General features: G+C 42.8%; 1 protein-coding gene across 2 annotated transcripts in view; it reads left to right on the top strand.

The window, feature by feature from the left end:
• LOC111659829 (partitioning defective 3 homolog) overlaps positions 1-12,486 on the top strand; it is a 343,091-nt gene extending 330,605 nt beyond the window's left edge. For both annotated transcript variants that reach the window (XM_087175758.1, XM_023412895.2), the window contains 2 exons: positions 254-381; positions 8,135-12,486. In XM_087175758.1, the coding sequence (XP_087031884.1) occupies positions 254-381; positions 8,135-8,564 (558 nt within the window). In that variant the 3' untranslated portion in view covers positions 8,565-12,486. The remainder of the gene's footprint in view (positions 1-253; positions 382-8,134) is intronic.
• The last annotated feature ends 733 nt before the right edge of the window (positions 12,487-13,219 follow it).

Below are 13,219 nucleotides of genomic sequence, written 5' to 3'. Positions count from 1 at the left end.
TGTGTGTGTGTGTGTGTGTGTGTGTGTGTGCGCGTGTGTGCGTGTGTGTGTGTGCGCACGTGCGTATGAGTGTGTGTGCAAACACGTATGCTTTGGTTTGCCCCCAAAGAAACAAATGTTTGACTTTACATCCCTCTGTGTTACTGTGTCTTACCTGTGTGTGTGTGTGTGTGTGTGTGTGTGTGTGTGTGTGTGTGTGTGTGTGTGTGTGTGTGTGTGTGTCCTGTCTTGTTGAATGTGCTTGACGTTGCAGGCGAGCAACGGGACAGAGACGCAGAGCGGACGTCACTCTGTGACCGTTGAGACTCAGGTTGAGAAACAGCAGCAAGACGACAGAGACGGTTTCCAACAGGCGCAGAGACAGTACAGCTCCCTGCCACGGTGAGACACCCGTCCTCCTCTCCCTTCTTTGTTCCATCCATCCGTCTGCCTGTCTGTCTCTGTCTCTCTCTCTTCCTGCCCAGTCTGTGACTTATCACGTTCATCCTGCCCTTTCTCAACCTCTTCATTTGACTTTTTTCGATTTCCATCAATTTCCTTTTCCTCTTATTTGTGTCTTTACCCTTTTTTCTCCGCAGCCTCTTTAGCGTATCTCTTTGGCTACAAAGTCAATCACCACAAAGCCACTTTCAACTTGTCTCCAGACATTTAAATGATTCTTAGCAAAACTCTTTGAATGAAATCATTTAATGTGATCGCTTGGAATTATTTGACTGATATCCACCTTCATTAAGTCAATGTTGACCCTGAGGAAGTGGTGACTTTGCCTTCCCGGCCCCCAACCCCCCCCCCCCCCAACACTTCTTTATGATTAACAGCTCTAATATCATGTTTTTAAAAGGAATGTTCTCTTGGCAGTCTCTCGCCTTACACAGCTTGAGTTCAGAGCTACAACCACTGCACTTTATCTTCTCCATCATACTGTTTCGATTCTTTTGCATATTTTGTCAAAGAGATGCCAATAAAGCTTACCATATCTTACATCTTTTCAGCCTTCAGGGGGGGAAAAGAGTTTAGGATCAGTATTTGCATTTCCTGCCATCGCACTGTAAAGTGCCTTTACCAATCCTCTGCTGCTTTCTAATCGCACTTTAATGTCAATGCAAATTGCGAAGCCAACCACCGCTGGTGAAAAATTTCCACATTTTAAGCCTCACATGTTTAAAGAGAGAGTCACTAACTTTGAGTGACTAACACAGGGATTTAAAGTTAGTAATAAAATAAACATGATTTCCTCTCTTTGTTAAATATTTCCACATTAAAAATAATCCAGTGTGAGTTTTTTGTATTTTGAAATATATACAGTTCGATTTAAAATGCTGAAAGTGAAGTCTGATTTATTTAAGTTTTGCTCCTGTGCCAATTTAAACAAAGATAGAACACTTAATGTGTGTATATACGGTACAGTATATATGTGTGTGTGTGTGTGTGTGTGGTCTTTTCATTCAGAGTAAGCCTACTCTCCTGTGATTCCAATCTTTCCCTCCACAAACAGCAATCACTCCTCCACAGCCTTCCTTTTTTCTCTGCTGTCTCTGAACAGTCAAAGTCAGGTCGATTAAAACATGTTCCTTGTCTGGGGTTATGGATTTGTGATCCACATGGACCCCTAATCAATGTGGTCTGCATGAGCCAGACCAATCCATACATTCCCTTCATAGGTGTTGTCCGCCTGCATCTCATGTGATGTGGCAGTTGCCTCCAGCCCACCCCCTCTCAGAGAGCCGCTTCTCTTGGGAAAGTCGGTCTGGCCGGCCATAAAGCCGGGCGAGGATGGCCTTTGATATGCATTCCTCTCATAATCTCATACCGTCTTTTAGCAAAGAGTCGCATGAGCTCAGGCTTGACATTTGACCCCGGCTGAGTCTTTTCAGAGCTTGTAGTCTAGCGTGGCTCCTCATTAAGGAGTTGAAGACTTACATCCCCAGATTAATAACCACAATTCCCTCTAACTCCAACCAACCTCTCTTTGGAACCCCTCCATCCTGTCGTTCGCTTCCAAAACAGGAAGTCTGAGCAGTGAGCCGTTCAGCCAAAAGGGGACACCCCCTCCACACAACACACACACACACACATACACATACACAAAAACTCCCAAAGAGCTTCCAGAAGAAGCCGTGGTAGCTGGTTATCTGATGACGGCCAGGCTTAGCTCGCTGTCTGGGATGTGAGGACTGGAGGAACACTAATGAAGGCTTGTTGTCGGAGCAGGATTAGCTGTGACAGGCAGTGGAGGGCGAGAGGGGGCCGGGAGAGGAGCGAGTGTGTTAGCAGGAAAGAGAGACCACTGATTAGCCTGAAAGAGACGCACTCGCACACAAAGATACACACAAACACACACATGAATGTGGTCAAGATAAGGCTCTTAACTGCGGCCTGGGTGGACTGCCAGTAGCTCTCCCGTATACCCCTAAAAAACATTGTTCCACGCTATAAAGCAAATATTATTCCAGATTTGTGGACTATTTATTTGTAGAATATCGAAGCAATCGTTCCTTTGCCCATTGAATTCATTTGCTTTATTTCCCTAATCATTTTGTATCTGAGCATGTATGTGTGTGTGTGTGTGTGTGTGTGTTTGCTTTCTCCTCCTCCTCATAAACTCTGATTCTTCCCAGCTGTTTTAAAGAAACACACAGCGGCCGCAAATTTTGTGCGAGCCAACTTCCTGGCTTTGTTTGTTATGTTCTGTCATTCTAAATTTACCCCGCTCTCTGCCATGATGTATTTTCCCATCCCCTCCCTCTGTAAATGTAACTAATCTACTTCGTGACATATTCTGGCGCAGGAGTAGAAGTGATAAGAGAACGAGCTCCCCCTGACGCATCAATCATTCAGCATTCCTGTGGAACAATGCCATCTCTGCTCTCCTCGTATTGCCGCCAAAGTCTTTCCCCTTAAATCTCCCTCCTTCTTTTATCTACTTTAAAAACTTTAAAAAAAAAAAAAAAAAAGGTCAGACGCAGATCTCTTCCTTGTGCAACAGGCGTCCTGCGATTCTAAACAAGGCGGCTCCCTCGTGAGCAGTGCTGGCTGCTCTGTAAGCCAAAGCGGGGTGTAAATGCATGGCGGCTCGCCCAGACAGCGAAACCCAGATACAGAGCATGTGGTGGGGCTTTTTCTGCAGTCTGTCCCTGCAGCTGCCCCTCCGCCAATTACCCTCATACTTACACACACTCTACAAGCATGCATGCGCACACACCTCCAAGGAAACATAATGCATTGATGTGTTGCACACATACAGTAGCATAAATGCATCCGCATTTGTCCATGCATGAATAAATGTAGATCTGAACTCACAAAGGCAAACATAGTCACATTACATCGCCATGTGCTGCAGCTCTTCCCCTCCCCTTAGATACTGTGGACCCACAAGGGCTTCCATTAGTGTTTCTGTGGGCTTTTTATTAGAATTACTTGGATAAATGAGACATAGAGAGAAAAACAAGGGAAAGTTGACGTAGCAAGAAAGAAAGAAAAAATACAGCTTTTTACATTTCTTGTTATACAACTGTTGTACAAGCATTGCCTACACTGCATAGCTTTACGTTTGACACAAGGGGTTAATTAGAGTCGTGCCATAGTGTTGATACTTACTGCAATGTTAGATGCCCAGTTTTGTGCAGGATCGGGCTTTAATTACATTCTTCACAGTAGCTATGATTGTCTTTTTGCGTTTACTTTCTGACAGCAACGGGCTGTGCATGTACTTATTGGGCTGGAGGTGACTGATAATGTTATATAATCTATGATCTATATTATTATTTGCTGCACTTCAACCATTCACGCAGAGCGGGGATCGTAGTGAGCAGAGGGCTTGCGGTGGACGCGACTTGTGTTACTGAAACGCTGCAGGTTACTGTCTTCATCGCCCTTAGCATCATCTTCACTGTCAATCATTTCTGGGGCCGTCAGAGACGCAGTTCGCAGCTGAACCAGATCTTGTAGTTACATTTTTGCACATCAGCTACTGCGTAGCTTCAGCAGCTACTTGCATAGTCTCTAGCTACAGTGTAACTGCTTCATGTCAACTATAAATCAAGCGTAGGAGAATTTATAGTTTTTACTTTTGGCTCTGCCATATAAATCATCCAAGTCATTTTCTCTCTCTCAAGCTACATCACAGTACATGCAACATAAGAAAGTGGATCCATTTACCTCATTTCAAGGTTTCAGTTTTAGAGAAAACAAAATAGTTTGACAGAAGAAGTTCTCTGAACAATAAATGGCCTGTTCTGTCGTTTGTTCCTCTGTGGAATGAGACTCGACTGGATAAGAAATGCCAGCGTTTTTGGCCCTGAAGCACGCCGGGCCCCCTGTCTCCATCTGCAGCCTTGTGCATTGTGAACTCAAAAGCCTTTTGAGCGCACCGTTGGTCAGTGAGGTGTGAATGGGATTTCTCTTAGCACCCCTCACACAAAAGACACTGTCACAGGTCTTCCATCGCACGTCTGCCTTAATGGATCCTAATAATGGAGGAGCAGGCTTAACACTTCAGCCAAAAACCTGGCAGTTCCCAATGATGGCTTTCCTGGGTCAGTTTCTGAAAAAGGGGAGCATGTGTGGTGGAAGGCATGCTTTCAGGTGCGTGTCTTTTTGTATGAGAGATAATATGTGTGCATCTTGGGCTGTTCTTTCAGTCTGGGGCAGTGATTGTCATCTGGGCCACATCCGGCCAACCAAAGCTCAACATCCGGCCCATAGAATATTAATGACTTCAGAAAATATGAGGAGAAAAAAATGTATTCTGGTATTTAGCATATCTAGATTTTTTTTTTTTATTCCTATAATGAAGCAACTTAGGAAACACTGCACTGTGTATGAGTCCAACCTGCATATTCTAAAGACTCTAAATCCATCTGTTAGCTTATTATTAGTGAGTAGCCCACACAACCTGATGCAGGAGTCGGGCCAACCTCACTCCTAAAGCTGAGCTTGCTTGTGCACTGAATGGCAGAAGCCTGATAGCTGAGCTTTTATTCTTCTTAGTCATTTATGAGTGAAATGCAGCTTGTGTTGTATCATGAGACAAACTCAGCTTTCATTTAGCATTTCATTAGATTTTTTTTTTTTCATGCTCTTATTTAACATTTAGTTTTATTTATTTCACATGTTCTTGTTTGTTTTGTTTATTTTTTCCCCAACTGCTCTTATTTAACATGTTTTGTTTGTTTTTTTCACATAATAATCCTTATAATGAGGACTCATAATAACAACCTAAACTTCTCAGTCAATAGAGGAAAAAAAGAAAATTGGTTTAATTAACATCACTTAAAAATCAAAAGAGCATGGTAAATGGCGTCGTGTGTGACAACAGAAACTGAATATAAATAGATAAAACAGGCAGGCCTTGGTTGCCAGAAATGTTGCTTTCAAAGAGTCAGTGGAACGGAACGGTTCACCGCCGCTTCCTGTGAGACGTCTGTACATTAAATAAAACGTTAAGTAGACCATGTCATTTAACAATGAATCTCGTGAATAGAATCCTAAGGCTGAAATACTCACATTTGGTTAATGGGAGAAATTACATTTCCCCTCCAATGCCAGCTTCTTAACATCAGGCTTGACAGCTGTTAGGCTTATTCACAAGCAGTTCTCCAAAAATCAGTTTGACAGTCAGTTCCTGTCATGCGTCTTGATAGCGTTCGTGTTTGAGAATGCAGATTCACAGGTATAAGTTGAGCCAGACATGCTGAGTCTTCAGCGTGTGCCACAGTCTTGGGCACAAGCCACCAAAAAAGTGCTCAATCTTTCAGCACCACGGAGAGCAGCTTTCATTTCGCTGGATGTCACCTGGTTCACTTTAAATCGCGGCTTCTTAGCGGAGAATGGCAAAGTCATCAAATATTGCAGAGAAATTCTCCCCCAGCTGTGTGATGAATTTATTCATATTCTCTGCGACGTTCAAGCTCACCTCCCTGATAACAAAACTACAAGTTTGTTCCTAAAGGCATCAAGCTTTTACAGCATATCCAGCGATGATTTTTCTCTTTGCCGGTGGTCAGCTGCTCCTTTTGATTTACTTTGCTTTGAAAAAATCCACAACTTGATCCCTGTGTCCAATGAAGCGCTCTAAAGCTTTGCCCTCACTCCACGCCATCCCATGTCATTGTGGAGTAAGAGGTCACCGTGAGTAGCTTGAGATTTCAGAACGGCTGATGCTGCGTAGTCGAATTCCCTTTGATCAAGTTAATTATCTTCATTGTTTTGTTCATAACCTTCTTTCAGATCTCCACTTACTTTGGCGCACAGCATGCTTTGATGAATGAGACTGTGAAGTGCATTCATTCTGGGAGCAACATTCTTAATTCTGCTCACCAGAGCCTTGTTTGAGCCGACCATGGCAGCAGCACCATCTGCAACAAATAGGTTGACTTTCTTCTAATGACAAGCCATGTTTTTTAAATAACTCCTCCACTTTTTCAAAGACAATGTGAGTAGTGCTATGACTTCCCAGTGGAATCAAAGCCAATAGCTCTTCTTTGAAATTCCCCCCAATCAAAATATCAAAAAACGGACTACTGGGAAATATCTGTGGACTCATCAATAGCCAGTGATATGTGTTGAGCTCTATTGACCCCATGAACACCGCAGGCAGTGCTTGAAGCAGACAGAGGTATTTGCTTAAGAGAGGCAATTATCCTGTTCATAGATTTGTCTGTGGCAAGTTCCTCCAAAGCAGGGACCATGAGCTTCTTAAAAACCTGGGCAGCGGTAAGAGCTTTGTCGTGTTTGGTGAGAACCCAGACAGTCTGAAGAGATGCACTTGTTGGCCTCTCTTGTTCTGTTAAAGTTTGATTAACAGTTCTGCTGGCACGAGAATATCCTGCTTTTGAGCTGGCTGTTTTTCAGCTCTGTCTGCTCCGGGAATGACTCTCTGGAAGTTGCATGCCTTGTGTAGTGGTGAAACCTGAGATTGTGTTCTCTTGCAACAGTGATAGTTTCATTGCAAATGAGGCATACAGATTTAGATTTACTGAAAGTTGGCATAATGAATACGTACTTATCAGTCCATTCTTCATTAAAGCTGCGGTTTTCCACATCAGCTTTCCCCTTTAGGCTCTTTGGGAGTAACAAACAACAAAGGGTCTTTCTTCCTGCTTCCTGCAAACATTTTCCACCAATCAGGACACTGCATAACAGCGTCAAAACCAGTTAAAGTTGATTAATATTTCCTTCTTTTCATTTTTTATGTATGTATAATGAGCTGCCTCCTTTTCTACTTAGGCCCAAGTATCCAGTTATCATTTTGGATTTCCCATGTTTTTCTAATCAAGTCTAATCAAAATAACATTAATTTTGTAAAAAAAATAAAATTAAAAAAAAAAGTGAAAATATTCAACAATAATAGGAAATGAGGTCTAAATATATATATATAATATATATACAAACGGAGGAAGCCTGAGACGCCCACAGGACTATTAGTTCCACATACATATATATGTATATTTTTTTTTTTTATTTTATTTTATTTTTTATTTTTTTGAAAGCCCGGCCACTATAGTGTCTGAGGCGAAAAATCCTGTTCCTTGGTCAGATGTAATCGATGACCCCTGGTGTCGGGGCTGTCAGGCAGACTGAAGAGGAGTAGAGGGCAGATAACGCCATGAGGCCTGCCATTACTGTGTCTGAGCTGTAAGTGCACCCGTCTGCATCTCAAAAAAAGGAATTGAACGGATGAAAGCAGCCATTTTTCTCAGGGAGGTTTTAGCATTTGTGTTTGTTTACAATGTGGAACTAATAGTCCTGCGGGCGTCTCAGGCTTCCTCCGTTTGTTTCCTGTCTCTTTTATGTCTCGGTCTTTATGTCACTGGATTCAGTGTAATCAAGCAGCAGGCTCTAACAGATCCCTCTTTGCTCCACCCATGTTGCTTTCAGTATTTCAACTCAGCGCCACTGCAACATCCCGTTTTAATCTCACAAAATGTGAAAACGGTCACATTCTCTGCTGAAGTGCAGTTTCTTTTGAATTCCCCTTCAATGGTGCTGACCCAGGGGCCAATGCAGAAAAAAAGCAACCTTTTCTAAGCAGAGATAACTACCACCCCCCTCTCTTCCCTTTAGATTCAGGTGCTGTTGAAAGTGACTTACTCAACGGCACGACTGACCTCTTTACCTGTCTATGTTTGTTTAGGCAACCTCGTAAGAACCCCAGCACAGCGTCCCAGGACTCATGGGACAAGGTGTACATGCCAGCAGAAGGATTCCAGACATCCAAGGACAACCCCCGCTACTCCAGCGTCCAGGGATCACGTAACGGCTACCTGGGAACTTCCAACTTCAACGCCCGTGTCCTCTTAGAGACTCAGGAGTTGCTGAGGCAGGAGCAGAGACGCCGAGAGCAGGAGGCCAACAAGGCCAGGCCGCCCCCCGCACAAGAAACCCCCAGCGGCAGCACCTACGACCAGAACAGAGACCGCACTCAGGCCTCTGCCTCGGCCCCAGTGAAGTCCCCACCTCAATCCAAGGGCCCCTACAGACAGGATGTGCCTCCGTCTCCTTCTCAGCTCGCAAAGCTCAGCAGGATTCAGGGTTCGGAGAAAGGGAGGCCGTTTTACTCCTGAGAGAGTAACAAAAAACTGGAAAGTGGTAGTTTTGGAATAGGACTGATTCTACAGAGCATTAACAGGGAAAAATGTAAAGAGGGCAATAAAAGTGCTGGGACTGTTGATATCAAATGTTAATATTTTTTTTTTGAAAAAAAAAAAAAAAAAAGATTTTTTATGATATGAACCGTGATCCTTTTTAACTGTGTCACAAAGAAATGCTTTGAGATGTTTTATCGTCGACCAATCCGGATCATTTAACCACGTTTAGAAGTGCCTTCTGATCCATTGATGGTTCACCTTTTGTGTTCATGCTCTGCAGCTCTGACCCATCCACCTGACACATTCAGCCGAGCAGACATCACAGCAGAAGGCGATTGGTTTTAGCAATCGCTACATCACCACGTCTGACAGCAGTCTGACCTGAACACCATAACCCCAGGCACAAGACACGGCCCGGGCATGTTTCTGTACCACTCGGGTCCCGGTCAGGGCCCTCTGTCGATATCGTGTTGTGTGAATCAGGCTCATTTTTGCTGTTCATGGGGACTTTTCTCAGGCGCCGCTGTTCATGTGTATGTGGGCGTACGTGCTGGCAGGACTTGGCATGTAGTGACAGAGTGTGGAGGTTAAGCAGCTTGTGTGAACTGTGGAGTCAGAGCTGTGGGCTTCGGGCATGACCACTAACACCCCCCCCCCCTTGGTTCAGAGAATTGTCCCTTTTGGTTTTCGATACAACACTACCCTGAGTCTGTGTCCTCCTTCCAACCCCCCTCTTGTATTTAATATGATAATCCTGAATTCTCTGTTCCTCTCTGCTGGCTGCTTTATCTCTGTTTTCTCTCTTCGTATTGTCACCCTCACCATACGGCACTCTCAGCGGAGGAAAACAGTTTTAGATATCCTTTACTCCTACCCCTCCCCACCCACCCTGGGAATCAAGCAGTATGAATGGGGTCAGGTCTGGGTTATTAATTAATGTAGCTCATTAAAAATGAATGCACCCCTTTGTGTGTGTGTTTGTTGTCATGTGTGGGCGAGGAGTACGAAACAGCGACCTTTCCGGCATGGCTCTGGCCCCAGATTCACTTTGAATGATTTGGCTGTAACCGAAGCCTGTTGGACCCGAGGTGTCTGAGCTGTTCCCCGCTGAATATTTCATCAGGGTGGTTACATCGGCTCTGCAGTGGGTGGCCTCACTGTGGGACTTCCTATCTTTAGGCCTGATACAATTGAGCTGATTTTGTTTTCTCTTCCTGATTATGTCCATTGATAGAAAACCACTTGGGAGCTTTTTTTTTGCCATTCAATCAATAACGAGTTGTGCAGTGTGTGTGAGAGAGTGTATATGTATGAGCTTGTGTATGCATGTGTTCTTGTAGTTCTGTCCCTGGAAAAATATTTGAGCTTCAGTTCTCAGTGACGACACTTTTTGCAATGTGAAGACATTTTCCTTGAAAGGCAAAGTTGATGATTAATCTTGGGTTATTGTTAAATTGGGTTTAGGTTCAGACTTTTCATTTGTTTGGTAACTGAGAGGAGGAAGTTAGGAAATTTCCCAGACTTCTTTTTTATTTGATCAGAGTTTTGGGGCCATTTTGCTTCAGTATGTTTACATGCACTCAAAAGCAGGCTTCACAGAGAAACCAGGTTACGCAGGTAACAGGAGATGCTGTTACTATAGGAACCTGGTTACCATAAATGCATATATACATGCTGCAGATCAGTGATCTTTCTCCTTCACCTTACCTTACTATTATTTACTGTTGTTGTTGAACACTCTGCTGCTTCTTGTTGAATGTTTGAATTTTACAAATTTTAAATAGTTTAGTGAAAAACGTCTAGAAGCTACTTTGTGTCTGTTTCAGTTTTAGTCAGATATGGATTTATTTTGAACACAGGATTCATCACCATGTGTAGTGATCTTTCCCACCACCCAGCTGTCCCCGGTGTCCCAGCAGTACTTTCCCTGTCGGAGGCTTTTGTCACGCTGATAAGACAAGCCAGGCTGTGCTCGGATTGTCCACTCGTCCTCTCATTCACTCACCCACTGCATAAAATTAAATTTCACCTCAGGGACAATAAAGTATGTGATAACTTTTTTTTAAAATTACATTTGTTTTTAAAGCAGCAGTCACCCCATTGTTGTTACAGCTCGCAAGTATTTCAAGAAGACATTACTTAGCAACTTGCAGATCTATCCACTCTCAACAGGTAATGAAATCACATTAGCTAGCGGCTAACATCAGCGCCTAACCTGTTGTGTTATCAAGACGACTACTTCTTCTTATGCAGCACTTTCACAAGACAGGCTGCAATGCATGATGGTCTGGCTGGATTGATGTAGTGGACAGCTTCTTTACGCTATATTGTGGTGAGCCTTGCGACAGTGGATCAAATTTACAGTTGAAAATTCGAACAGCATGAAATAATGGCTGATTGGTGGGTGAGTGGATGATCTGAACAAAGCCCCAGTAACACATATGCATGTTCAAGAAAATATACCTGGACAAATTAGGAGTCTCTAATTTCCTACCCAACTATGTAGAAATTAGCTTCCCAGGGAAAGCTAACTTTAGCCTGGTTACTAACAGCATAAACTTCACTTGGAATTACTTGATTTCACCACTCATCATCATTTAAATTAAACATAGACAGTTTATCCTGCACCTTTTGTCAACTGTTTTAACAAGCTGTTGTTTTTACAAAAAAAAAAAAAAAAAGGTGAATCTCTGGTGATCTCTGGCCTATTCATAGACAGAATTTGTGCTTTTAAAGCCCTGTTATTTCCTGTCCTGGGTTTAGGATTAAGACCAGAATTAGGAAGACAAAACTCCTGCTCACTAGTAGACATGCAAAGGTTAGAGAAGATTGGGAGTAAGATTTATAGAATTTGTGTGGTAGAGTGCCTATGGTCCTCACAAGTGCAGAAAAATGAGCATTTGTGTATGCGCTTCCTCACACAAACAAGGGTACAGTAAATATGGTACTAGTATGCTACCAATTTTCCAGCGTGTGTGTGTTAGTGTAGGTGGACATGTGTTTAAGTGTCTGTGAACGCTGCCAGTAACTGGATGCTCCAATATGCCTGTGAATATGTCTTGGCAGCCATATGAACCGCTTGGCTGGCGAGTGGGAGAGGAGCAGAGGAGTAGGAGGGAGAGAGGATGGGAGGCCTGACCTTGCAGATGATTCAGTCAATGGAGTAATCACAACTATTCCTCTGAGTCTGCAGTACAAACAGGAGGTTACCAACAAGGCTGAGCTTTGCGTTTGCAGCCTCTTCTTCTTCCTCTTCATTTGTTTTCTGTTTTTTTTTTTTTTTTTTGGATTTACTTATTTACGTCTTGACAGTTTCACATGTTTGTGTGTTTCTGTGGCTGAATTATTGGGTCTGGTTTGTGTGGATGAAAGAAGCTGTGAGTATGTGTGTGTGTGTGTGTGTGTCTGTGTGTGTGTGTTTGAGGGGGGTCCATTCTGACGCAGCAGCTGTTTTAACTGATGTCTGTGTTTTATGTCTCTCATGGACGGGGGAGGGGTTCAAGGGGCTGTAATATCTAATGAGTTTTTTTTCCTCTCCTCATGCAAATTTGATGATATCCCATAATACATGTTTATTATTTGTGTTGTTTAATTAATGTTTGTGCGTTGCCTCTGTGACACATGGATTCTTCCCATAAAGCTATTGTTTCGGCAGTTTTTTTTTTTCAAATCCTGGGAGAAATGAGGAATATATTGTTATTGTTTCATTGTATTTTTACGACCATCCCTCATTGTGTTTTATTATCCACAATATGTTATTATGGTGGTAAAAGATGACTAATATGTAAGCACAGTGCAATTTTCCTTTTTACAACAGTGTATCATTAAGAACCGTTTCTGCTGTTCTCTGTACATACAATATAAACTTTTTCAATGAATAAATTGAGGGTAGTTTCAATCCTTGTTACTTTTAATTTCCCTTCATTGTGTTGCTTTACCATTCACAAATGGTTCTCTCTACTTGATAACGCACCAGCGAAATAAGATGCATAATTGAAGGCAAGTAATGAATATCTTATTTCTTGCTGCTACCATGCTGCATATTACTGATTTAAGAATTCAAAATGAAACACTGTTCATTAAACTTCCATTTTCCCATTTCAATCATAAAATTGGTTATTCTCTTTCAGGGCTACATGTATTTGAACTACTAAACGTCATCTGCTTGACAGATCGTTGTTCCTCATGCCGTCAGCAGCTAGGAATAAAAAAAGGTAAGAGGAGAAGAAAAAAAGTCATGACTTTGTGAATAGACTCTCTCATAAACGGAGGAATGTCGAGACAAGTTGAACTTCTGCTTTAGCTTCAGCCATACATTGGCACGTGTTCAAAATGTGGCTCCCACGTTTGTTGAAGCTGCCGTGGAAAAGTATAAGAACTCATCCTCCCTGTCTCTCCATCTCTTTAATCTCTGTTCCTGATAGGTCACTAGGAGGTTTTTGCCTTGAGCTGGCCTAACTTCTAATAACATCCTGTGATGACTGATGGTGATAAAGACAATAGTTAACTTTATGATGTTCAACTCCAAGGGAAGAGGCAGGTTTAAGAAAGTGCTGGCGTTGGCCCTGCATCACAGAGCTCCTGCCAAATCCTTCTTCATCCTGAGGAAGGGAGAGGTCTTCGCAAGAATC

This window comes from Seriola lalandi, unplaced genomic scaffold (assembly GCF_002814215.2).
Source record: "Seriola lalandi dorsalis isolate HSWRI2012SDOR001 ecotype SW California unplaced genomic scaffold, Sedor1 jcf7180002054494, whole genome shotgun sequence".
In the NCBI taxonomy this organism is placed as follows: domain Eukaryota; kingdom Metazoa; phylum Chordata; class Actinopteri; order Carangiformes; family Carangidae; genus Seriola; species Seriola lalandi.
The sequence above is the reverse complement of the archived record's forward strand: the minus strand, read 5'-3'. Positions and strand labels throughout refer to the sequence as shown.